This window comes from Chiloscyllium plagiosum, unplaced genomic scaffold, assembly GCF_037043375.1.
Source record: "Chiloscyllium plagiosum isolate Xiang-an unplaced genomic scaffold, Cpla_swu_hap1 HiC_scaffold_9, whole genome shotgun sequence".
Taxonomy (NCBI): Eukaryota; Metazoa; Chordata; class Chondrichthyes; order Orectolobiformes; family Hemiscylliidae; genus Chiloscyllium; species Chiloscyllium plagiosum.
This window is the reverse complement of record NW_028270147.1, coordinates 85,602,486-85,627,010: the sequence shown is the minus strand read 5'-3', so window position 1 is coordinate 85,627,010 and position 24,525 is coordinate 85,602,486. Positions and strand designations below refer to the sequence as shown.

The window sequence follows — 24,525 nt, the reverse complement described above, 5'->3', positions numbered from 1 at the left end:
TTGCCTGGCATTTGTGTGGCACGAATGTTACTTGCCACTTGTCAGCCAAAGTCTGGATATTGTCCTGGTCTTGTTGCATTTGAACATGGACTGCTTCGGTGTTTGGGGAGTCAAACATGGTGCTGGACTTTGTGCAATCTTTGTTGAATATCCACACTTCTGACCTTATGATGGAGGGAAGATCAGTGAAGCAGCTGAAGATGTTTGGGCCTAGGACACCACCACATATGTTATTTTGATGCTACCATCCGCTGGGGACCCTCAGAAATGTCAACCTTTCTTGTCAACTGAGGATTCTCCACCAGTGTAACTGACAGGGCCCTCAGCCATGTCTGTCCCATTGCCCACACTTCTGCCTGTTCCCAGTCTGACACACCTTCCTGTTCCCAGTCCGACACGCCACCCTGTTCTTGAAGTGAATTCCCTGCAATCTGTCCACCATCTACAAGGTGCCATTCAGGAGTGCAGTGAGATTGGGCGGCATGGTGGCTCAGTGGTTAACACTGCTGTGTCATAGCACTAGGGTCCCAGGTTCGATTCCAGCCTCAGGTGACTGTCTGTGTGGAGTTTCCACATTCTCCCGGTGTCTGCGTGGGTTTTCTCTGGGTGCTCCGGTTTCCTCCCACAATCCAAAAGTGTGCAGGTTAGGTGAATTGGCCATGCTAAATTGCCCGTAGTGTTGGGTGCATAAGTCAGAAGGAAATGGGGCTGGGTGTGTTACTCTTTGGAGAGTTGGTGTGGACTTGTTGGGCCGAAGGGCCTGTTTCCGCACTCTAGGGAATCTCATCAAAGATTTGTCTGCATGACCACAGCTCCAACAATACTCAACATTATCTCGAACAAAGCAAATCACTTGATTGGCAGTCCATCCATCACCTTCAAAATTAATCCTCTCCACTTCTGTCACTACAGCAGTATATACCTTCTTACAAGATGCGATTCAACAACTTGCCAAGCCTCCTTTGTTCGCGTCTTCCAAAGGGTCAGCTCCACTGCTTAAAAGGGTATGGTCAGCAAATGCTTGGGAACACCAACTCCAAGCATTCTGAATTCTAACCGTATCACTGTTTCCTCACTGTCACTGTGTCAAGACTCACAAGCTCCCTCCCAAATAGAGCCTACCTACACCAAATGGATGGCAACAGTTCAAGCAGCTGACTCGCTTTCTCCAGAGCTGCTTTGGGACAAGCAGTATATGCAAGCCTCATTAGCAGTGTTCACACGCCATGAAATAATATAAACAAAACTATGGGTAAATAGGATATCCTAGAATGTCACAGCAGGATGTTGGTGTTTCTAAGGTGCATTCCTTACATCAGAATTGATAGATTAATCGACTCATATTCCAGGAAATATAGTGGAGGGAAAAGAAAACAGATGAAATATTGTGTGTTAAATGTGGGTGGTTCTTTGTTTTATTCTGATAAGGTAAATGCTTTCTATCTGACTGGTCTGGTGACAACCCAAACGCCACAAGCGTCAACATAGTTTCAAACTACACCCACTGAGTTTTTGGGTAGAGTCCAAGACAATACCAGGATGATGTCTGGAGTCTCTCAGACTATTTATAGAGTTCAATTTTGTTCTTTCCCCAACATCTTACATCCAAAATGTAAAAGTGTCTGCAGCAACTGGAAGTTGAATTGCAGAAATAAATGCTTTGATTTTAACTTTTTTTTTACTGGAGATAAAGATGTGATTTGATTTATCCCATCTCTTAAGGGATACCCCTCATTCTTAGATTTTGTCATTTAGTCTTCATTTTCTCTTCAAGAGCAAATATCTGCCAACCAGCCATTCTGTCACATCCCCTCAGGATCTTATACATATGAATGATATCTCCTATTTCATTCTTCTAAAACCCAATGGGTAAAAGATTCAACGTGTTTTACCTTCCTTCACAGTATAAGCCCTTCATCCTGGGATTGAGTTGAATAATCTTTGACCTGCTAACACAATTATCTAATTTTTCAGATAAGGAAACAAAGATAATGTTCTTGAAGTGAACTCATCAAACCCCTGTACATCAATGGTAAAATCTCGCTAAATTTATATTCCAGCTCTCTCTCTCCCCCCCGCCCCCCCGCCCCCCCCCCCCACACCAACCTTGTCACAAGTGGCAATATTTCATTTGCCTTCCTAGACATGTGCTGCATCTGGACACTGACATTTTGTGACACATGTATCAGGCCACCTAGATCTCTCTATTCCCCTTGAAATCCACAACACCCGTCCGTTTAAATAGTACACCACCTTCCTGTTCTTCCTATCGTGCTGTCATTAGCAAGATTAGCCACTGTCCATTTGGTCCCTTCATGGATATAGATCGGTAGTAGTTAAAACCCCAGCACTGAGCCCTGTGAAACCCAAATTATCCACTTGAAATGGACGCTCTTTTCATTTCTGTTTGCTTCCTGTTAGCTAACCAGTCCATTGAGGTGGCCCCTTTACCAAAAGTCTTCTGGCAATCCACATACACCACATCATCTGCGTCAATGTGACTGATCTTTTCATGGCCTCGGCTCCACTTACTTGTCTGGTCACCATAGCCCTTAATTCCTTTACTGTTCAAATATCTATCTATCTTTGCCTTAAAAACATTCGACGAGGTAGCCTCAACTGCTTCACTGGGCGGGGAAATCCACAGATTCACAACCCTTTGGGTGAAGACGTTCCTCCTCAACTCAGTCATAAATCTGCTCCCCCTTATTTTGAGGTTATGTCCCCTAAGATCTAGTTTCACCCACCAGTGCAAACAAACTCCTTGCTTCCTAGCTTGTCAATTCTCTTCATAATCTTATACATTTCTATTAGATCTCCCCTCATTCTTCAAATTCCAGTAAGTACAGTCGCATAAACCAACCCTCTCCATTCTCGAATCAACCTAGTGAGCCTCCTCTGTATCTCCTCCAGTGCATCTTTTGTCAAGTAAGGTGACCAAAACTGTACACCGTCAATGCCCCTGTAACACAGAAAAGGCAGAAAGCATCGCTGCTAATGGTTAGAAGTGGCGTTCCCTACAGGACACTCACACCCTGGTTAGTGTTGTCATGGCATTGGGATAACGAGTGACACTTACTCAGCTGCTAGCTCATGGATGTCTCAGCATTGCAACAGATGAGCTGTCAGTGCATGGACCTTCAGAAGTAGTGGGTGCAGTGACAAAAATAGTGTGAGTGTAAAGGGGCCGAGGGCAGAGTTACCCTGGCAGAGAAGAGAAAATAATTGACCATTTTCCTCTGCAGTCCAGTCCTCTACACCCTGCCGATGACACCTGGGTCAGTGCCAATCTTCGACCAGGCTGGCATTTGGCTGTTGAGAGTGTCTTTCTGCAGCTCCTCCAAGAAGTGGACGTTTTGTTGTTGCACCAGCCCTTCCATCAGGACCTCCGGAGCAAAAATGGCTGTTAATGGCAAGTTTGGGAAGATCAGATCAGAGAACCGACTTCAGTTTGTCAGGTTACAGCCAGAATCACTCCACCGAACTTGACAGGGCTTGAACATAGCTAAACACTGGGTTTTCTAAGCTAGAGATCAGAAGTAGAAAGTGAGAACTGCAGATGCTGGAGATCAGAGTTGAGAGTGTCATGCTGGAAAAGCACAGCCAATCAGACAGCATCCGACAAGCAGAAGAATTGACGTTTCGGGCATAAGCCCTTTATCAGGAATGAAGGACTTATGCCTGAAACATTGATTCTCCTGCTCCTCTGATGCTGCCTGACCTGCTGTGCTTTTCCAGCACTACACTCTCGACTAAGCCAGGGATCAACCTGCTAAAATTTTAAACCGCAAGCAAGCAAACGCATTCAACCTTTACGCTCTGACATAAACTCCACAGTATAAACAAATGATCTTCCAGTAATACTCCAAGGGTGGGTTGCAGTCACCTGATCTCTGGCACACACTGAATTCGGTCACCATTTTCTTATTAAAATGTCCTTCAGAAAAATAACTAACGCCCATGTACCACTAGTTTTAAATACAAACTCTTGCAAATAATGACGTATATAGCACACACCTTCCATCATACATCCGCCAAAGGAGATTGTAGTATCTCTTGAAGAGGCATTTTGATTGACAATTACAAATTATTTTAATGCTGTTTCTTTTGTTACATTAGCAATAGTAACATGTTGATAATAACCTAACAACAAGTTTCATGGATTTTACACATGTCCATTTGAATCACAGCACTGGGTTGCTTCACATATGTTTTTGATAATATATCAAATAACATGTCCATTCGAAGAATATCAACGCATATCAACAGCATTAAACTCCACTGAAATAACTGTGGGTTCCTGTCCCAACATTTCTCTTATAAACAAAAATCAAAGGATTGTGGTTCATACAAATAAGTTTCTTCTACATTTTTGCTGTTAAACTATCTCAAAGTGATGCGCAGCCAGCAAAGCCTCAAGGTCTGTCCCCACTATTGAATATTTCTGTTTACGAGAATTCGTTTTGGTTGAAAAAGTGCCGACAGGCCTTTCCATCCTGAATTTGTCATCTTCTAGTAACAGGTACTGGCACCAATATTGCTATCACCAACAGCCAGTTTCAATGGCCTTTCATAATTCACTGTTACTGAAATCAGTTATCAGCACCCCAGCTTTCAAATTGCCCAAAAGGACTCTGAAGTTCTAATACCCATTCAATTTTTAAAAATCTTTATCATGTTCATCAGAGGAGCCACTGCAGTTGCTGAAGTTCAGAACATACTTCTGGTAAAATTCATATGTGCCAATAAATCCCAAAACATCGCAAAAAAAAAAAGCCTGAAAGAACTGCGGATGCTGACAAAGACATTAATTCTGCTTTCTCTCCACAGAAATATCTGCTGAGTTTTTTTTTCCAGCAGTTTCTGTTTTTGTTTCGCAAAATTTCATGTTTTGTCCTTGGCACAGGAATATCCAAAATAGCTCTTACATTTACTTCTCTAGGTAGTCCTTGGCTGCACAGCATGGACCAAGTACATTGAGTTTGCTTTAGTTAATCCCCTTTTGTCCGGATTTATTTGGTTCTTTTCAACTGGTTGAACATTTGAGTCATGTGTTGTAAAGGTTCTTCCCAGGTTTAACTGAATACAGCCACATTGTCAGTGTAAACCAAGCAGTTACATAGTCCCTCAATGACTTTATTGGTTGACATTGCTATTTCATTTTCCATTCCAAGTGCATGACTTTGCATTGTAACACCATTATGCCCACTACTAAGGTTGGCTAAGTATGTCAGCCTCATTTTCTATACCTGTTCTCCTTTTTCTAAAAGAAATTGTATCTAATAGCTGAATTTCTAAGTCAGCTCCTTTTTTTCGTGGTCTCTTCTTCCTGCCTAAGTTTATAGGCCTAAGGTTGAGTCACAATATCCTGTAACATCTTTTTCTATTACATCCACTCGTGTCTCCAGCAAACTTTAGTGAGGTCAACATTTTTGAACTGGCCAGGTTATTTCCCAAGATAAAATTTATTCCTTCTATCGGGATATGTTTCATTACTCCAACGACAGCTTCCCCATTTTCTGTGTCAATTTTTAATTCAACTCACTATGATAAGTGAGGGGGTAACCTCCATATGTACCTCCAAGTAATATCTTCTCTTTCATTAATCTTGTTGAAGGGCAAATGGTATCACTTGCCAACATCAGGCACTGACATGCCCCAGGTATCCCTCAATATCTTCATGAATTTAGTTCTTTTTTCTGCATTTTTGCAACAGAAATGGGAAAACAACTTTTTTAAAGGCCAAGCATTGTTGAAGCATTTCTGCACTGTAATTGTTAGAACAAAGAACAGTGCAACACAGGAACAGGCCCTTCGGCCCTCCAAGCCTGCGCTGACACATTCTTGCCCTTCTATACTAAAACTGGCTTCACAGGATCCGTATCCCTATCCATGTATTCGTCCATGTGCTTCTTGAATGCTGCTATTGTGTCTCTTTCCACCACCTCCTCTGACAGCGCGTTCCAGGCACTTGCCACCCTTTGTGTGAAAAACATGCCTTGCACATCTCTTTTCAACTGCCCCCCCCAGCTCCCCCACTCCACCCCACTGTGTCCCCTTGTTATTGACCCCTCCACCCTCAGGGAAAAGCAAGCCCTGTGGGCAGGTATCACTGAACTGCCTTCCCAGTCATTCCCTCTGCCCATAACACCTGTGTATCTATCTATGTGTGGGAGCAGTTTATAATGGGTTAGAGGTTTAACCAAGAGAGCTGTATGTTAACTGTTCGTAACTGTTTAACTGCAGTTATAATCCGTTTATTTCTAATAAGTAACCACTCCTCTTAAGTGTCAAAAACCAATCCGTGCTTTCTGACAACTTGAGTCTGAAAGACAAGTGAACCGGGAATTTCAGCATTCTTTCTGACACCTTTAAATTTTGTGACAACCCCAGGAATAGCAGCATTTGGTTTCCCCCTCACTATGCCAGTGAGGCTTTACGGAATCGGAAGTAAATGGAAGTGTTTACTGACACCGACAGCTGAGGGCAACTATACTCATTGGGGGAATGCAAAGGAGCAAGCATTGATGGCATCATACACATCTTTGTGATGTCATGCGCAAATGCAGTATCGTGCATGTGTGCAGGGAGGCGTGTGCGGTTTTGAACTGGCGGGGGAGAGGGATACTGTGCACACGACGGGGTGTTGGAGAGTTCCCAGAGTGAGAGAGGAAGAGACGGACAGCCCAGCAGTGGAGTGAAGGCAGAGCCGGGTGGGTGAGGGGAGACAGAACGGGCTGGTGGTCGGAGTGGCCTCTGGCACCCAGCCCATCCTTGCTGTCTCCATTGCTCCACCCCCACCTCTCCACTCCCTGCCCAGTTCTGTCTCCTGGTTCCTCACTTCCCACTTATTGTTCAAAACTTCAACTTAACCAATTCTTTAAAAGGGACTTGGATCACACTTACATTGTATCCAGCACAAAACCATCAACAGCCTCCAGTTTTTGTGACCTCATCTAATGTTGCTACCGGGCAAGTTCGACCTCAGATTGAAATTGGCTTGAGAGATCACATTTTTAAAGAATATTTAACATTGTGGCCAATCACTGAAACCTAGGCACATAGAACAGTAACACAGAAGTGTTTTGAGGTCCATTGCAAAAAATTGAATGCTGCTGGAAGAAATAATAGAGGATTGTTTGAATAAAACTAATCGAGAGTTAGCAGATAAATTGTTGTAAGATGTAAAAGCAGGATCTTGTAGAGAACACTGGCATTAAGTCTGCAAATTTCCTTTAATAATAAAACAGAAGTTTATTCCTGAAAAGGGAAGATAACAAAATAAGACAAACCAAGCTCTATAAATAAAGAATGGAGTTTGAGATAATCTAAAACAGGCTGCAAAACAAAGTCTTATCTATTGTCTAACACTATCATTTTACAGTGATTCAGGTCCAGCAAAGTGACCCTTCAATATCAAATCTTTAGATCTGACTCAAGCATTTCTTCCCAGCTCTATCCTATCCATTGTGAAGTCTTCCTATGTAAAGACTCTCAAACTAAAAATTTGGACTTTTTATGTTTTTTTAAAGAAATAATCTGCTGTCTTCTAACCAAATACTTCTGGTCTAGAGGTTTCAAAGGCTATTACACCAAGATAACAGCACTTTCCTTGTGCTGCCCATACTGTGCCTTAGAAGTGAAGCTATACTTGTTTCAGGTGTCCTCAAAAAAGGACACGAGAAGCTCTGAGTATTTGGGTTTCTCAAGTTAATGAAAAATTCCTTGATGATTCTCAAGCAAATTCAAACCAATACTTTTCAAAGTTTACCCTGCAGTATTAGTAAATTATATTCCATTAACCTCCAGGAGGCTTGCAATCACTATCTCTCTGCCACACAATGAATTAGGTCATGGTTACAGAAAGGATTTGCTTGAGCCCATTTTGTTCTAAACCTCTTTACAAAAGTAATCTATATGCCACTGGTTTGAAACGCAAACTCTAATAAAAACCTATGTTGACAATGTATGTTGCAAAAACCACTCACCTTCATTGTAGCTGGAGAGGCCAGCCATAGTGACAGAACTAGTGGGTCACTTCACAATGAAAGTAAAAGACAGCAGTAAGAAAAGAGCACCCTCCAGTGGTTCTTACAATTACTGCAATACAGAGGAACCTCACCTCAATTATCGAGCGTTCGATTATCCGAATATCCGGCAAATCACGAGGTCCCCATGCTTGGCTAAACTGTGTTATCTGGAATTCAATAAACCGAACGAAGTACTCCCACCAGCGTCCTTCAGATAATCGAGGTTCCTCTGTATTTATAACTGGACTGCATGGTGTTGATTGATATTTATTGTCACGTGTACCGAAGTGAAAAGCTTTGTTTATGAGCAATACAGGCAGATCTTAGTAAGCAAGGACGTACAGATCAGAGGTTGTAAAAAGACTTAGACAGAGGCGTGCAAGTTAATGTTGCACAAGGAGTGGGCTAGGCAAAATCAACATTAACAAGATCAGCATTATTTGAGGCTAGACAGTCCATTCATCGGTCTAATAACGGCGGGGAAGAAGCTGTTGTGAACCTGCCAGTGCATATGTTCAGGCTTCTGTACCTTCTGCCTAATGGAAGAGGTTGTAGGAACCCACTACCGGGGTGAAATTATAACATTGAAGAGTGGAGCACACTGAGGCAGCTAGATTTGGGTCTGCTACACATTTTGCTGCACACAGCCTTTAGTCCAGTGGTGGAACAAAACTTTTAGTCATTTTTATTTTCGTGGCTGTTGCAACTGCGTGTAATACTTGGGCGGTGTGACTTTCAGCTGAATAAATGTTTACATATGTCAATCCTTCATAGTTCACATAAAACAGAAGGTTAGCAACAGGGACTTTGGCTATCCTTCCCTTTCAATCATAGAAAAGGAGAGCAAGAAAAGTACTCTTGATTTCAATGGGGCAGTCAATTAAACCAGTTGCTTTAAAGCAGCCACAAAGATTTTTTTCCATTGGTTTGGAGCTGGGAGGTGATAACGGTCAAGTGTATAATTCCTTGTTAATGCATAAATGCACAGATTTGCAACTACCTGTGTTTTTTAAATTGTGGAACTCACCAAATCCCTGTCACTTTCTCCAGAATGGAGACCCGCGGTGAGGCTGGCAGCGGTCAACTGTGCAAACAGTCAGAATGTGAAAATCTGTCGAAGATTTCAAGTGACCGTCTATCCAACAATGAAGGTATGGTATGGGTGCACTGGATCGCAAGAAATGCATTCACTGAAAATTCTTAGGGCACATACTGAGTCCAGTTCCATTCAGTTGCTCAAATCCAAGATCTGAGTGTTTGTAATTGAGACAAAATGTGCCAAACCTCACGTACAACCCCTACTTTAAAACCAGAAATAAATTAGTACTCCCTCTGCCTGGAATGAACCGAAAGTTCATTTAGAGTTTCGGTCGATGGTGTGTGAGTGCTGTTTATTTCTGAGCTTTGGCCGAGTTATTTTTATTGTTATTCATTCACGGGGTGAGGGCATCACTGGCTAGGCCAGCATTAGTTGCCCGTCCCTAATTGCCCAGAGGGCAGTTAGGAGTCAACCATATGGCTGTGGGTCTGGAGTCACATGTAGGCCAGAACAGGTAAGGATGGCAGTTTCCTTCCCTAAAGGACATTCGTGAACCAGATGGGTTTATCTGACAATAGATTCGTGGTCACCACTAAACTCTTAATTACAGATATTTATTGAATTTAAGTTCCACCATTTGCCAGGTCCCCAGTATTATCTTTATAGCTATACTTGGGGAATCTTGTGGTGCCATGGTAATATCCCTACCTCTTAGCCTGGATTCAAGTTCCACCTGGTCCAGAAATGTGTCACAATATGTCTGAACAGGTCAATTAAAATGATCTATTCTCGGGTTAAGTGCACATACCTACCCCCTTCTCCAGAAGTGGTGGTGCAAGGGCTTTTAACACTATAAGTGCGTGTCTTACTTATCATACAGGGGGTTCAGTGTAGCTATGGCAAAGGCCTTTATACCAGATGAGTGGGTGATATTTTAAAGGGTTTTTTTTAGATCTGTACCAGCTCATCATTGCTCAACAAAAGCTGGATCGTGGATGGGAAAATGTAGCCCTACACTAACTCAGTTAAAACATACTTAGTTACCCTTCTGCGCTTCTTCCATTGCTAACTTGGCTTCGGGTTGTGGTTAATCAGGGTATTGGCTCATTTGCTTTGTTACTTGTGTCCAGCTGAGTAGTGAACAACTGTTCTCTCGGCTTCTGCAAAATGCCCCTGATGAGCTGGAATGCGAATTTGGCTGCAGTTCAGGCATCTAACTGAGTCTTTCTGTTCTGAGACTGTCTGCGAAATGTGCATTTGCAGTTTCAGAAATTGGCAGCGCAGGTTCGTGTTGTGGAAAAACAAGGGCGCTGCCAATATTTAACCCAACATTAACTTGGCGGTGAAAGATCGGGGGTACAATCAGGTGCATCTCTGATAACTGGAGCAAACAGTGAGGTGCAAGCTGACTTCCACCAATTACAGTCACTGCTAATGGGGCTTTGATCCAAAACCTCGCTGAACTACACATCATTCATATACACCCATTTGCATTTTAACATGACATCCTATTATTTCCTGACACCAACCAGTTGGTTGCAGTGCTGCTTTCAATGCCCCACCCAGCGCAATGTGATAGGAAGAGAGTGAGCATAATCTCTGATTTCTGCTGTTTTAGCCTTTTGTTTTAGCCTACAACACCGGTTAGCAGCAATGCAAACAAGCAGATATATATTTTTTTAAAAATCAGTTTGTAATTCCCTTCTGTTAGTGTACAGCCTGTCTGTCAGCTCGTCCACAGCTCCTCATGGAGACACATGGAGATCTCATATCCTCAGACTAAAATGTCAGAGACACTCAGAGGAACCTCGATTATCCAAATACCAATTATCCGAAAGTCTGATTATCCGAACGAGATCTCGAGGTCCCGATGGAAACATTGCATCAAAGACGTGTTTCCAACAGTGATCGCGCCTTTTGTTTACAGTGATTAAACAGGCACCGTCTTCAAATGACTGACCTCCCGCCCTCTCTCTCACCCCACACTTTCCCTGGAGTTCTACAGAGGGGTGTCCCCTAACCGTGTCCCGCCACGCTTCCCCAGATAATCTCTCCAACATTGTCCTGTACAGGGCAGAGGTGGAACCTGTCAAAAGGTTGCAGTACAAAATTGTGTGTGTGTGCGCGCGTGTGTCTTGTTGGGTGTCCAGTCCAGCTTCCCCGGAGAGGGGGCAAGTGTCTACGGGAATGGGGGGCAGGGATTGTGTTGGACAGGGTCGGGGGCGGGGGGGGGAGATGTTGGACAGGGTTGGGGGTGGGGACGGTGTTAGATAGGGTTGTGGTTGCGGGGGTGTTGGGGGCAGGGAGGTGTTGCACAGGAGTAGAGGGCGCAGTGTTGGGGGCGGTGATACGGTGTTGGACGGGGTGGGGCTGGGGGGTGTTGGGGGCAGGGGGGGTGGGGGGCATGTTGCACAGGAGCTTGGGCAGGGTTGAGGGCAGTGTTGGAGATGGGGTCTCGTGCGTGGTGTGCTGCTGCAGTGTCCTGAACAGTGAGCAGACTTTAAAAGCTCCGAGCCCCAGAGGAAAGGCATTTGATCAAATAACCGAATAATCAATTATCCAAACGAAATAGTGCCCGCCCATCAAATTCGGATAATCGAGGTTCCCCTGTAAAGGCTTGGCAACCCCTGCCCCTAGATGTATAACATGCAGTCGCACTACCATCTGGGCATGCTCCGACACTCGTGAACCAAGCTGCCTGCTAAAGGCAAACAGCTCCCCTGCCTCAGAACAAAGAATCTGTGGTGAAGCTCAAAGGTGGACTGATACCTAAATTAAGTTATTATAAATTTGACAATTCCTGGCCTCACAGTGCCAGGGACGTGGGTTCAATTCCAGCCTTGGGCGACTGTCTGTGTGGAGTTTGCACATTCTCTCTGTGTCTGCGTGGGCTTTCTCTGGGTGCTCTGGTTTCCTCCCACAATCCAAAGATGTGCAGAATTGGCCATGCTAAAATGCCCCATAGTGTTAGGGGATGTGTTAGTTAGGGGTAAATGTAGGAGAATGGGCTTGGGTGGGACACTCTTCGAAGGGTCGGTGTGGACTTGTTGGGCCGAAGGGCCTGTTTCCACACTGTAGGGATTCTAAGCCATGGCCAAAAGTAGTGTGCTGCATTCCTTTGGCGTCAACCATGGCATTTGAGAGAGGAGCCTTGTCATATGGGTATCCTAGAGTCTTAATACATTGAGTCCAGATTTTGCCCAGACATTCTAACACTAAAGGGAAGGTAACCATTAAGGGTGATAACCCCAACTAGACTGGCATAGAGAATGGGGTGCTGTGAGCTGTCTCCATTAGTGGGAGGGATTATTTTGACCCAATGGAGCAGCCACTGCCTACCTGTGTTACACCTGACTTGTAAAATGCTGTCCTGCCAGAATCCACCAGCTTCAAGGGAGCTTTGAGTCCCTGCTGAGGAATTGAACGGAATTTATCTCACCAGGGAAGCAAACAAAACATTCAAAGGGAGATTCCAAATTTTCCATTGCCAAGCTAGAAGGTCAGGGGCACTTGCACAGGGCTGACCCAGGTAGCTGGTTGACAATGCCTGCAAGACACCTGTACTCAACAAGGGAGTCCACAGGCTGACCATTGGCATTGCCACTCAAGAAAAGACCAGGCTCATCCCTGTAGTGGACCACGGGAAGCAAAAGAAGCATTACAGTCACCCGACAAGACATGCGTTTAGCGGAAACGCATCAGCAAGGTGTCGCCTTCTGTGCACCTCTTGAATCTTTAAAGGCGAAACATTGTCCTTGTGTCAGATTCAGTCCTGCTGCCTACCTGGATATAAACCTGCAGTTCCTCAACTGAACCGAACAGGCGCTGTCTGACATTCTCACATAGGTTTCAGGATGAGGGGGGAAAGACTTAAAAGGGACCGAAAGGGGCAACATTTTCACGCCGAGGGTGGTACGTGTATGGAATGAGCTGCCATAGGCAGTGGTGGAGGCTGGTACAGTTGTAACACTTAAAAGGCATCTGGATGGGTATATGAATAGGAAAGGATCAGAGAGATATGGGCTAAATGCTGGCAAAATGGGACTAGATTTATCTAGGATATCTGATCGGCAAGGATGAGTTGAACCACAGGGTCTGTTTCTGTATTGCACATCTGTATGACTGCAAAAGGGAGCAGGAACACACTTGGAGATACTGTCTGTAGTACCATGCTCTTGACATATGGGAGGTCAGTGCAAGAACATGCTGTCTGGTTTGAGGATGGTACCACTGAGATGGAACCTCTCCTTGAAGCCAAGCAGCCTGCTCCAAGAGGGTCAACATACAACTTAACACACTGCTCGGCAGGCTGCTTTTGGTGACATGATGGCTCAGTGTTAGCACTGCTGCCTCACAGTACCAGCAACCCAGGTTCGATTCTACCCTCAGATGGATATGTGTGGAGTTTCCACATTCTCCCTGTGTCTGTGTAGTTTTCCTCCCACAGTCCAAAGATGTGCAGCTTTGGTGGATTAGCCATGCTGAAGTGTCCAGCGAGGTGAAGGCTAGGTGGGCTAGCCATGGGAGATGCAGGGTTAAAGGGACGGAGTCTTTGGAGGGTCGACGTGAACTCGATGGGCTGAATGGCCTGTTTCCACGCTGTAGGGATTCTATGGTTTTAATAACTGGTTGTTGTAACTGTGCTAAAATATGCAGATGACTTTTGATTGAGGGAATATTAGGGAGAAAAATTAAAGAATCAAAATGTCACCTTGTCCATCAGTAAAGAAAATAGTTCCATTGAAAACAAAGACTTTGGATGTTAATACTAACTGCAGTAAATCATTGGAGAGATGATTAGATTACTTAGAGTGTAGAAACAGGCCCTTCGGCCCAACAAATCCACACCGACTCTCTGAAGAGCAGCCCACCCAAACCCATTCCCCCACATCTAACACTATGGGCAATTTAGCATGGCCAATTCACCTAACCTGCACATTTTTGGAGTGTGGGAGGAAACCCACACAGAGAATGTGCAAACTCCACACAGATAGTCGCCTGAGGCGGGAATTGAACCCAGGTCTCTGGCACTGTAAGGCAGCAGTACAAACCACTGTGCCACCGTGCCACCCATCTTAAGACTTACTGTAGGGAAAGCACATCACATTATATAAAGTCAGCTTGGTGAGAAGCTGATATGGAGTCCATAGCAGAGGAGCTTAGCAGATCTATTGACTTGGATAAAGATCCCAGTTGCTGATGCAATACACACTATACTCTTAGAACACGGAAAACTGGCATTCCTGCAAAAGCCACACAGATGCCACTGTCTTTTCCAAGAGTAGGGGCAGCAGACCATACCACCATGCAGGCAATCAATGGCCTAGTGGTGTTATCACTGGAGTATTGATTTGGAAACTCAAGTCATGTTCTGGAGGCCCAGGATCGAATCCTGCAGTGGCAGATGATGGAATTTGAATGTGATACAAATCTGGAGTTAAGAGTCTAAAGATGACGATGAAACCATTGTCACTTAATGGAAAGCCCATTTAGTTCACTAATTCCTTGTAGGATCTGGTCTACATGTGACTCTAGGCCTGCATCAATGTAGTTGATTCTTTATTGCAATGCAGGTAACAAGTCCCAGCCAAGTCAGTGATATCCACATCTGTGAATGAATTTTTTAAGAACGATTGACGGTAAGAAACTATGGCCCTGTATAAGAACAAGAAAGACCCCAGTGATTGGAATAACTATTGAGGTATCTTGGTGCTAGGCATCATGAGAAAGATATTTGCCCACATTGTCCTTCTGCAGACTGCAGATCCCAGCTAACACATCCACGCTAATCACATTGTGGTTTCAGAACTCAATCAACAAATTACATGATTGTCTTGGTCTAGCTGTTGCAAGGGATATCAAAAGCGACAGCTATCTAATACCTTCTTTGATCTGACTAAGGCATGCGACCATGGGAGCAGAGACAGTGTACTTAAACTGCTGGAAATTGGAAATATGTCCAAACTGATTAAGAGAGTTGAACAACTATGATCTGACTGAGAACTGAGTCTACCAAGCAGGAACAAGGCCTGAGCAGTTTCCATCAATGATGTCTTCATTGCCTTGGCGACTTCCATCAGATGGATGATGACCGTGTATCCAGATATTTTCTGTACGATGAATTGGGAATTAGTTTACAGCCTCCTGGACATCCATAACTGTGCTGGAAGGACATCTTCAAACCCTATGTGAAACTGGTGGATACCAACATTGAGGAGGAGGGACAAGTGAGGACTGCGGAGGCTGGAGATCAGAGTCGAAAAGTGTGGTGTTGGAAAAGCACAGCCGGCCAGGCAGCATCCAAAGACAGTTGACATTTCAAGCTTGAGCTCTTCATCAGGAAACCAACATTGACCAACTGGGAGACAGCCCTGACCTCTGCAGGGGTTGAATATTTGGAATGACAACAGAAGAAGCTAGCAGAAACAAAGGCTCAGTGAGCTGGGCACAGGGCCCAGTTAACACAGAAGCCAGAAAATAGTGCATCTTCTCAGCTCAGCATCTCCCTCATCACCAAATGTTACTGGGAAGGCTGCTTCCGAATCCTGGTGCTCCCGCCTGTCCTCAGACCCTCTTGATTCACTATAGTTTAAGAATCTCTTTGTCTCAGCCTTGAATATATTCTATGACTCAGTCTGTGTGGTTTTCTACGAATAGAATTTATTTGTCCTCTGAGAGACTTTATTCCTACTCATCTCCACTTTGATTGGGGGGTTGCCTAATTTGGACATTTGCCCACTAGTTTCACATTCTCCCATGAGAAGAGTCAGTCTCTTGACATCTGTTCAGTCAAGCCCCCCCTCAGAATCTTCAATGTTTTAATAAGATCACCCCCATGTGGTTCTAAACTCCATTGAGTCCAGGCCCAACCTCTTTTTTCACCAAACAAATCACGGTGTTAACCCAACACTTTCTCTATCAACACCTTCTCTAAACTATCTCCAGTGAGGTACACTGATGCTTAGATAAAAGGACCAAAACGATACACAGTACTCCAATGCGGTCTCATTTGTAAAACTGTGGCAAGATTTCCCTATGTTTTCCCACCAGCAGATGATACACCTTCCTATACTGCTACTTTCCTTACCGTCAGCATCTTTTCTTGACAAGGGCATTGTGTTTGTACGTTCCAATTTGTTGAGACGTTTTCTGAAACTAGGGAATTTTAGAAAAGTACAGGCCTTTCCTATGTGTGAAACTGTTTCCGAATTTCATTCTTCTATGGTCTGACTCAAGTTTCCCCCTTATCCCTGGAGTCCGTAATCAGCAGAATTACAGTAAAAAAACTATCTGTTTCCTGTATTATTTTGTTGCATTACTTCAAATCGCTCCTAATTCATCCATGGACAAAATTTAACTTGCAGAAATGAAAAGCAAGCGAAGCCAATGTTTCAAATGGAATGTCACAATATTTTAAAAATTTGGCCAGTATTTCCAAACAGATACACTTTGTGTTTATGGCAGTGTTTCAGGAAACATTCTTCATGATCCTGTGGTGAAAGTTGGTCTAGAAGATGTCACTGTGACTTTTGGAATGTATCTCTATCTCTGACCTGTTTCACTTGGCTTCCTTGATTATAATTTTATTTTGTTTTTTTCTCCTCAGTTCTTCAGAGCATTTTCAAAACCGCCATTCAAGGGAGAGGGTCTTAAAGATGCTGGTTAGTACATTTTGAGCATGGTCTGTCTTCGCACTTCAGTTTCATACTGTTCATCAATCATTTGTATTTTGCTAGCACTGTTTCCATAGAGCCCTTCAAAAGGTAGGTGATATGGTGGTTCGGGGGTTGGCACTGCAGCGCCACAATGCCAGCTCCCCGGGTTCAATTCCACCCTCTGGTGACTGTCTGTGTGGAGATTACACATTCTCCCTGTGTCTGCGTGGGTTTCCTCCTGCAGTCCAAAGATGTGCAGGTTAGGTGGATTGACCGTGCTAAATTGCCCATAGTGTCCAAGGATGTGCAGGCTAGATGGATTAACCATAGGAAGTGCAGAGACAGAGTAAAAGGGGGCGGTTAGGGTGCTCTTCAGAGGGTCACTGTGGACCGGATGGTCCGAATGGCCAGCTCCCACATTGTGGGGATTTTGTGTTTCTATGGATATCTGCTCTGGGATATTATGCTTCTTAAATAGTCGGCATTTGTACTTGGCTGTACGGTGGCACTAACGTGGCATCAAGAAGCATCGTATTTCCCTCATTCTAGCCATTTTCTAATTGAGTTGCTGCACCCACACCCCCTCCCACTCCACTGCCTCGAAAGGATTTGCCAGGAGGAGTTTCCAGACTATCGGGTAATGCTGCACTTTCCACCTCTATAAGACTTCTGTGGAAATCTTGGCATGTGACATTTGGCATCATGTTGGGTTCTGGGATGTACCAATCACTGGTGGAAGAGCATGGGGTGCCTTATGCTGCCAGTGTTGGAACCAAACATCTTTGTTATGTTTGGATAGATCCTTGAAGATAAACTTAAGGCACGACTAGGTATCAACAAATGGGTTAGGATGCCTGATTCTGAGCCAGAGACCCCATGTGCTAACGTTCCAATCCCCAACATTCGTGGTGATGCCTGTGTTGCTCCATACAGCTGGCTGTGCATTCAGTCTATAGCAGTCGTGTTCGTACTTTAGTATTTTCATCTTTGAAAGAGACGGTAAGTGGAGGGCATATTAGGCAAGGTGGTCAATTAGACTGCAGTTGGAGTGCCAAGTAAACATCAAGCAGCACAACAATGCTCAAGAAAGGACAAACAGACCCGGGGATGGACAAAATATCAATGGTCTGGCATATCCAACTGGTTGCATCTAACCACAGGGTAACCTAGGTGACCATCCTCTGACCCATATGACACTCATTTGAGTTACTCAGGAGGAGTCTAAGTAGAAGGAACAGAGGAGGCTAGATGTCATTGGACCAATCCTCACCATAGATATTTTGGAGGACTTTTACTGAAATCAATCCAAGATCAGGAAACCAGAGCTCAGTGCATTGCGAGGTGGGATTTCAGGGGTGGGGAGCTGGAGGAAGAAGAGGGTAAATCCCCAAAACCTGCCTCTGTGAAGTCAGGAGATTAACTGGAGAAATGGTGGAAACGAGGACAACACTGAGATCTCGCTACTGATAGCCGAGAGAGAAAACCTGGTTTAACCATCATCCCTAAGGCCCAAAATAATGACTGCAATGAAGCTGAAGAGACTGGGGAAATCCAGAACAGAGTTAGGCTTTCCAGGTTGATTTCAGGGAAGAATTCTTCCCACTCAGTGTCGTGATGACCTGGAACTCACTCCCCCTATTAAGGCTCGACAGTCAATTGAAATGGTGACAAGTCTGACTGGCACATTTTTATTCCAGCAAGTATTTTAAAGATTCTGGATCCAAAGTAGTTCGGCCCACACCATTGAGAGTTTGAATAGCCTACTTGTGTTTGTGCAATGCAATGTCAGTCTTCTGGAGATGTTCTTTGAGGCTTTTTCCTTTGCCAAGTGCTGAACACTTGTTCACCAATTCCAACTGGAACAGGTCAGTGAATACACTTATCTGGTTCAGAAGTTAAGCCATGCAGTTTAAGGAGGGAAAGGTGATGGCTGAATTAGCTGATGTTGTCTGAGTTAAAAATCACACAACACCAGGTTATAGTCCAACAGGTTTAATTGGAAGCACTAGCTTTCGGAGCCTGAAGCTGCATATGAGGCTGTTCCATTCTCCAGGGTACCGTTGAGATATGGATGTGTTCCCACTCCTTGTTAGTATCTCGGCCTAGACTGGTGAGATTTTGTATCCAACTCTGAAGTAAGAAAGCACCCGGAAGTGCCTCCAGTTTCACCCATCAACTGCAACCTGACTTCTGCCATTACAGCTTGCCCTTCCAGTCATGCACTGAGTTTCCACTGGACCTAGTAGAGGGCAACCCAAGATGGACTGGTGCCAGACTGTGAGTTGAGATCTGCAGTTGGCCAACAGACATTAAAGAAAATCAAGGACATAGTCTATGGACAGTAGAGTATGGAGCCCTTTGTATGCCTCATCCATTTCCAGAGACAGGAGCTAATGAGTCTAAGTAATGAAAGTAGTATCCAGTAATAGGAAGAGTTTTGATTGTTCTCTTCACTGTTTATGCTCTCGTTCAAAAAAAAAGTAAAGTAGTTATTAAATAGGAAATTAGAATTTATGGTAAAAAAAAATTGAGACCCGTAAGGTAGAGATATGACTATGAGTTGAAAGGAGTAAAAGAGCCAAGTTAAATCAGGAACTGGTAGGTGCCAACATTCCCTCTAGGCCACGCAGCCACTCCGAGAGTCTCTGAGAGAGATTGGTGTGCTGACACCGTTCCCAATATTAACGTCCAAAGTCACTTGCGCATGGACCTAGGAGGTCCTTAGAGCGGTAAACAAAATTGGAGGGAACATGGGTAAGTCCTCACGGCAAACTTGGCCTTTGAAAATTGTAAGAGGGAGGAAAAGGTGGTTTTGTAGCATCCTGTCCTTTTGAGTCAGAAGGATATGAGTTCAAGGCCCACTCCAGAGACTTGAGTGCAAAATCTTGGCTGATTTTCCAGTACTGACCTAAAGAGACGGTATACTCTCAGGCATCAAACATTCCACAGCACTACATGAAGATAAAGCAAGAGCACTCTTCAAGTGTCCTGGCAGCATTTGTCCCTCAACCAGTATCAAATGAAACTAGTTCATTGAATAATTTAGGTGGCATCTCGCTTTATTCGATTTGGCCACCATGTTAACTGCACTCCAACAGTGACTACACTTCAGAAAAGTAATTCATTACCAGTGAGGTAATTTTAGGGTGGCCTGAGGCTGTATGAAAGCAAATTGGTTTGTTCTTTATAAATCAGAAAGAAGTTACCATTGTGGGAAAAATAAATGTAAGAAATCCTTAAGGCTATCTAAAGGGGAAATTGGAAGGAAACTCCAAAGCTTTGAGATTTGGTAAAGAATGAGATAAATGGGGAACCTGTGATAAGTTGGTGGCTCGGTAGTTAGCACTGCTGCCTCACAGCATCGGCGTCCAGGTTCGATTCCAGCCTCAGGCAACTGTCTGTGTGGAGTTTGCACATTCGTCCTGTGTCTGCGTGGGTTTGCTCCAGTTTCCTCCCACAGTCTAAAGATGTGCAGGTTAGGTGAATTGGCCATGCTAAATTGCCCATAGTGTTAGTCAGGGGTAAATGTAGGGATGGGGAATGGGTCTGGGTGGGTTACTCGTTGGAGGGTTGGTGTGACTTGTTGGGCTGAAGGGCCTGTTTCCACACTGTGGGGAATTAAATCTAAACTAAAATGGGGAACAGGACGAGGTGACTTAATGCAGCATGTCAGGAGTATAGTCAGAACTGGAGAGGAGTGTTTAGAACTGTATTAATCAGCATCGTATTAAACTAATAGGGAAGGATAATGAAGAACCACGGATGCTGCAAAACAGAAATGGCTGGAAACACTCAGCAGGTCTGGCAGCATCAGGGGAGAGAAAGTTAAGGATTCTGTGACAGAGTAATTGAGAGATACTAGATTGGGGATTGATCTTGACTTGTGGATCAGCGACTAGATAACCAATGGCTCATCAGATAACTAGTGTTCACATTTTCACTGAAACCTGGATCTGCCAAACAGTCTCGTGCTGCTCAGAACCCTAAGGAAGGCAGATTCAGAGTGGAGCCATCAAAAGGAGGTGGAACAGTGATTAGATTGGTGTTAGGAAGGGCATGTTCTATGAGCTTGTTTGTAACACACGGTACCAACTCATGCTACCCTTGATGCAATCCTCCGAAAATAACAACATGTCACTTTTAAAATGTCGCTTATCTGACTCCCAGCAGGTTATCCAGTGAGTAGCTCAATTATGCAAGACATCAGACCAAGTTAGCTGATGGCAGAATGATGTACACTTTGGCTACCCACAAAGCTGATTTCTCCTGCTTTCTATGCAGTGATCTCGACTGGAAATGGATGCACATAATTGGACGTTAAGTGAGGACAGCACTGAGAGTGGTTATGATGCTCCACGCAGTCAGTGACATTGGCTGAGCTCTGGGAAGGGGGTTCAGCTTGTACCTAGTGAACTGCCTCTCTGCGGTATCCCAGGGCTGGGGGTTTGAGAAAAATACGACAGAGACGTTGGAGGCTACTTTCTTAAAGATGTTCACTCCTTGAGAGCCTAGATGCCCCACCCTTTCCAGGAGAGTTTGTGGAAGTGCCAGATCTCCATGGGCAAAAGGGTGACTCGGGCACTTAGTCTGGAGAGGATCCTGATGATTTCTTGTTCACACTTACTGATCCTTTATAGCAGAGATCACTGTCTGTCAATCAAGAAGGTGTGTTACCTTCTTTCCTCACTCTTTTCCAACCCATGCACACTTGAGGGTCCTTCAGAGCACATTTAACTTGAGTGTTCCAAGAAGACTTCCTTCAGGAATTTGCCTGCTTTATGAGCAAGAGGATTAAGTTGACTGTTTGCTTTCTGTTCAAGGTCAGATTCCTTTTGTGTTAGCAATTAGTCTGTGTTCTGAATTCCTTGCCGCTGAATCCAAGACTGAGCATGCAAGAATTGCACGCTTTTACAAGCTTATGCACACAAGAGAGGAGATTGGCTTAATTCTCTAAGGAAAAAGAACTGCCAGGTTGATTGTGGAGACACATCAGTCATTTGCGTCAGTGGAATGCTGCCACAATGTGGTGCAAAGCCAGGACTAATCCTGCTGTGCCAGAGATCTTCAATGTCTGCGGATTGATGCTGGGGGCAGTTTGGAGCCTGCCAGGAGCTTGCTTGCCCTGGCATTGCACACACATGCCAGCCACACTGGCGGGTGCCAGCCCATTTCTGTTAAGGCTGAAACTGAGGTAAAGTTGTCACCTCATTTCACCTTGTTCAGCTACGTCCAACTGAAGGGCAAAGAATGAAGCAAGTTCTAGTTTAAACATGAAAGAGAGTGTGCAGCCAAGCTCTGCTTTAATAGAGAGAGCTCCTGCTGTGGCTCCATTTAAGGACTTTTTGTTCCATCACTCTTTTTGAGTGAGGGAGAGTGTGTGGATATTTTCCACTGGCAGACAGCAGCCAGTAGAGGTACGTAGAGACCCCAGTGCAGATAGAGACAATTCATATTCCACTTTATAACCCACATGTTTATTATGTCTCTTTTGATTAGATTACCTAATCTGATTACCCTTCAGCCCAACAAGTCCACACTGACCCTCCGAAGAGAAACCCACCCCCGTATATTTACCCCTGACTAATCCACCTAACACTACGGGCAACTTAGCATGGCCAATTCACCTGACCCGCACATTTTTGGATTGCGGGAGGAAACCAGAGCACCTAGAGGAAACCCACACTGACACGGGGAGAATGTGCAAACTCCACACAGACAGTTGTCCGAGGTGAGAATTGAACCAGGTCTCTGGCGCTGTGAGGCAGCAGTGCTAACCACTGATCCACCGTACCGCCGGTGCCATCTTCATGGGACCAGTTGAAGGAGGGATACTTCAGAAGCTAACCATAACTGGGCTTCACTTTTTAGTCAACTTGAACCAAATGCAGGCCTGCTGACTCGGATTCCTACCTCTGGATACACTTCTGGAGGTTTCTGCACATACAGTCATAGAGGATTACAGCATGGAAACAGGCCCTTCGGCCCAACTTGCCCATGCAGCCCCGTTTAAATTAGTCTTAATCCCTGCCTCTAACTCCTTGCCTTAAATCCAAGCTCCAACCTGCCTGTGCCCACTATAAAGTGATCAGATTCTTTGAATTAATATGGACTTCAGTGCAATAGCACTTTTCCTCCTTACCACCCCCTTCCAGATCTAATCATTATATAACCACGAAACAAATTGTTCCAAAATTTATTTTTCTGAGGTCCTATGATTTTTTTTTGAGTATGCTCATAACTATGCCCTGGAGCTTAATCTTCAATTGGTGAAGATTCCAGGACATCTCCAAAAGGTCAACGCCTGACAGTCCGCATTTGAAAAGGATAATCTGCTCTGAAAAATCAAAGAGAACAGCGGAAACTGGTTTGGAATTCCCTACTGAGCCAGAAAGGAGTGTAAGTGGGCTTCTTCTAGTGAGGAGTAAAACTTTGGGATTTTGTCACAGCATGTACTTTGCTGAATTGACCATGTCTGATTTGAGTAAGAATAAGGGAAAACATTGAATATCCAGCGGAAATTATTAGATTAGATACCCTACAGTGTGGAAACAGGCCCTTCGGCCCAACCATTCCACACTGACGCTCCGAAGAGTAACCCACCAGACCCATTTCCCTCTGATTAATACACCTAACAACTACGGGTAATTTAGCGTAGCCAATTCACCTAACCGGCACATCTTTGGACTGTGGGAGGAAACCGGAGCATCCGGAGAAAACCCACCCACGGGGAGAATGTGCAAACTCCACACAGACAGTCACCCGAGGCTAGAATTGAACCTGCAACCCTTGTGCTATGAGGCAGCAGTACTAACCACCGAGCCACCGTGCCGCCCCCGAAATGTGTTGTATTGTCTCTCAAGGTGAATGTCCCTTCTGCGCGGCTTGGTCCCGCACTGGAGAGGGGCTAGATTCAGTGCCTGCACACCATTTATATATTCAATTTCAGCTGGAACATTCAGTCTCCATGGCCGTGGGCCAGGGAGAGAGGGATATGTGTCCGTGTCCCTCCCAGCTAGAAAGCACTTGTGTATGAGGGGATGGAGGCATCGTGGGACTGTCCCAAGCCAGAATACCAGAATACAAATTGTAATTGGACCCCAGTTACATAAGTGTCACAGGACCTCTTAGAACAGAACCAATAAAATAGTGTTCATGGGGCAGTGGGAAGTGGTGGTGAGGGGATTTGTGTGGGGCAGACAACGGGTGCAAATTTGTTCTGCTACTTGATGTTGCAAATAAATCGCAGGCAGTGAAGGTGGAATTCTCTAGTGTTTAAAGTTTCACATCCATGAAGAACCTCAGACTTTGATCTTTGTCTGACATTTCCCAAAGTTTATCTGTGATTCTGCCAAACACTGAACCAGTAATTGGCTGATTTTTCATTATCCAGTGTGGTATTCTTGGAGACGATGCTCCCAAGTTGAAAAATATCTGGACAGAAAGGAGGGGTGTGTGGTTAATTCTGACTGTAGGGTCACAAACCTGGATCAGACACTTGGCCCTGTGGCCAGGACCAGGTTGTTGCAAGGTCTCCGTCTTCTTCAGGCTTACTGTAAGGCCAGAGTGCTGTGGGGCGAGCAGTGTGTGATTAAATGACTGAATGACCTCTGGAGAATGTGCTATAAGAGTGCAGTCGTCCATGAACACAGTGCTGCATACCTAGCATGGAGAGTATGTTGATCAGACTCTAGCTTTGTTGTGTCAGTCCTGTCATTCACACAAGGATGGCAATATGCTACAGCCAGCTGAGTATGGGAACCACACCTCCCACACCCCACCACTGCCAGAGGGCGTCTCAGCC

The 24,525-nt window shown here is 44.7% G+C and overlaps 1 protein-coding gene and 1 long non-coding RNA gene across 3 annotated transcripts in view; one reads left to right on the top strand and one right to left on the bottom strand.

The window, feature by feature from the left end:
• Positions 1-24,525, bottom strand: part of LOC148149187 (uncharacterized) — a 304,419-nt gene that overhangs the window by 170,932 nt on the left and 108,962 nt on the right. The window lies entirely within an intron of this gene.
• Positions 1-24,525, top strand: part of qsox1 (quiescin Q6 sulfhydryl oxidase 1) — a 123,393-nt gene that overhangs the window by 26,922 nt on the left and 71,946 nt on the right. For both annotated transcript variants that reach the window (XM_043699922.2, XM_043699923.2), the window contains exons 2-3: positions 9,081-9,181; positions 16,676-16,730. In XM_043699922.2, coding sequence (XP_043555857.2) covers positions 9,081-9,181; positions 16,676-16,730 — 156 coding nt within the window. The remainder of the gene's footprint in view (positions 1-9,080; positions 9,182-16,675; positions 16,731-24,525) is intronic.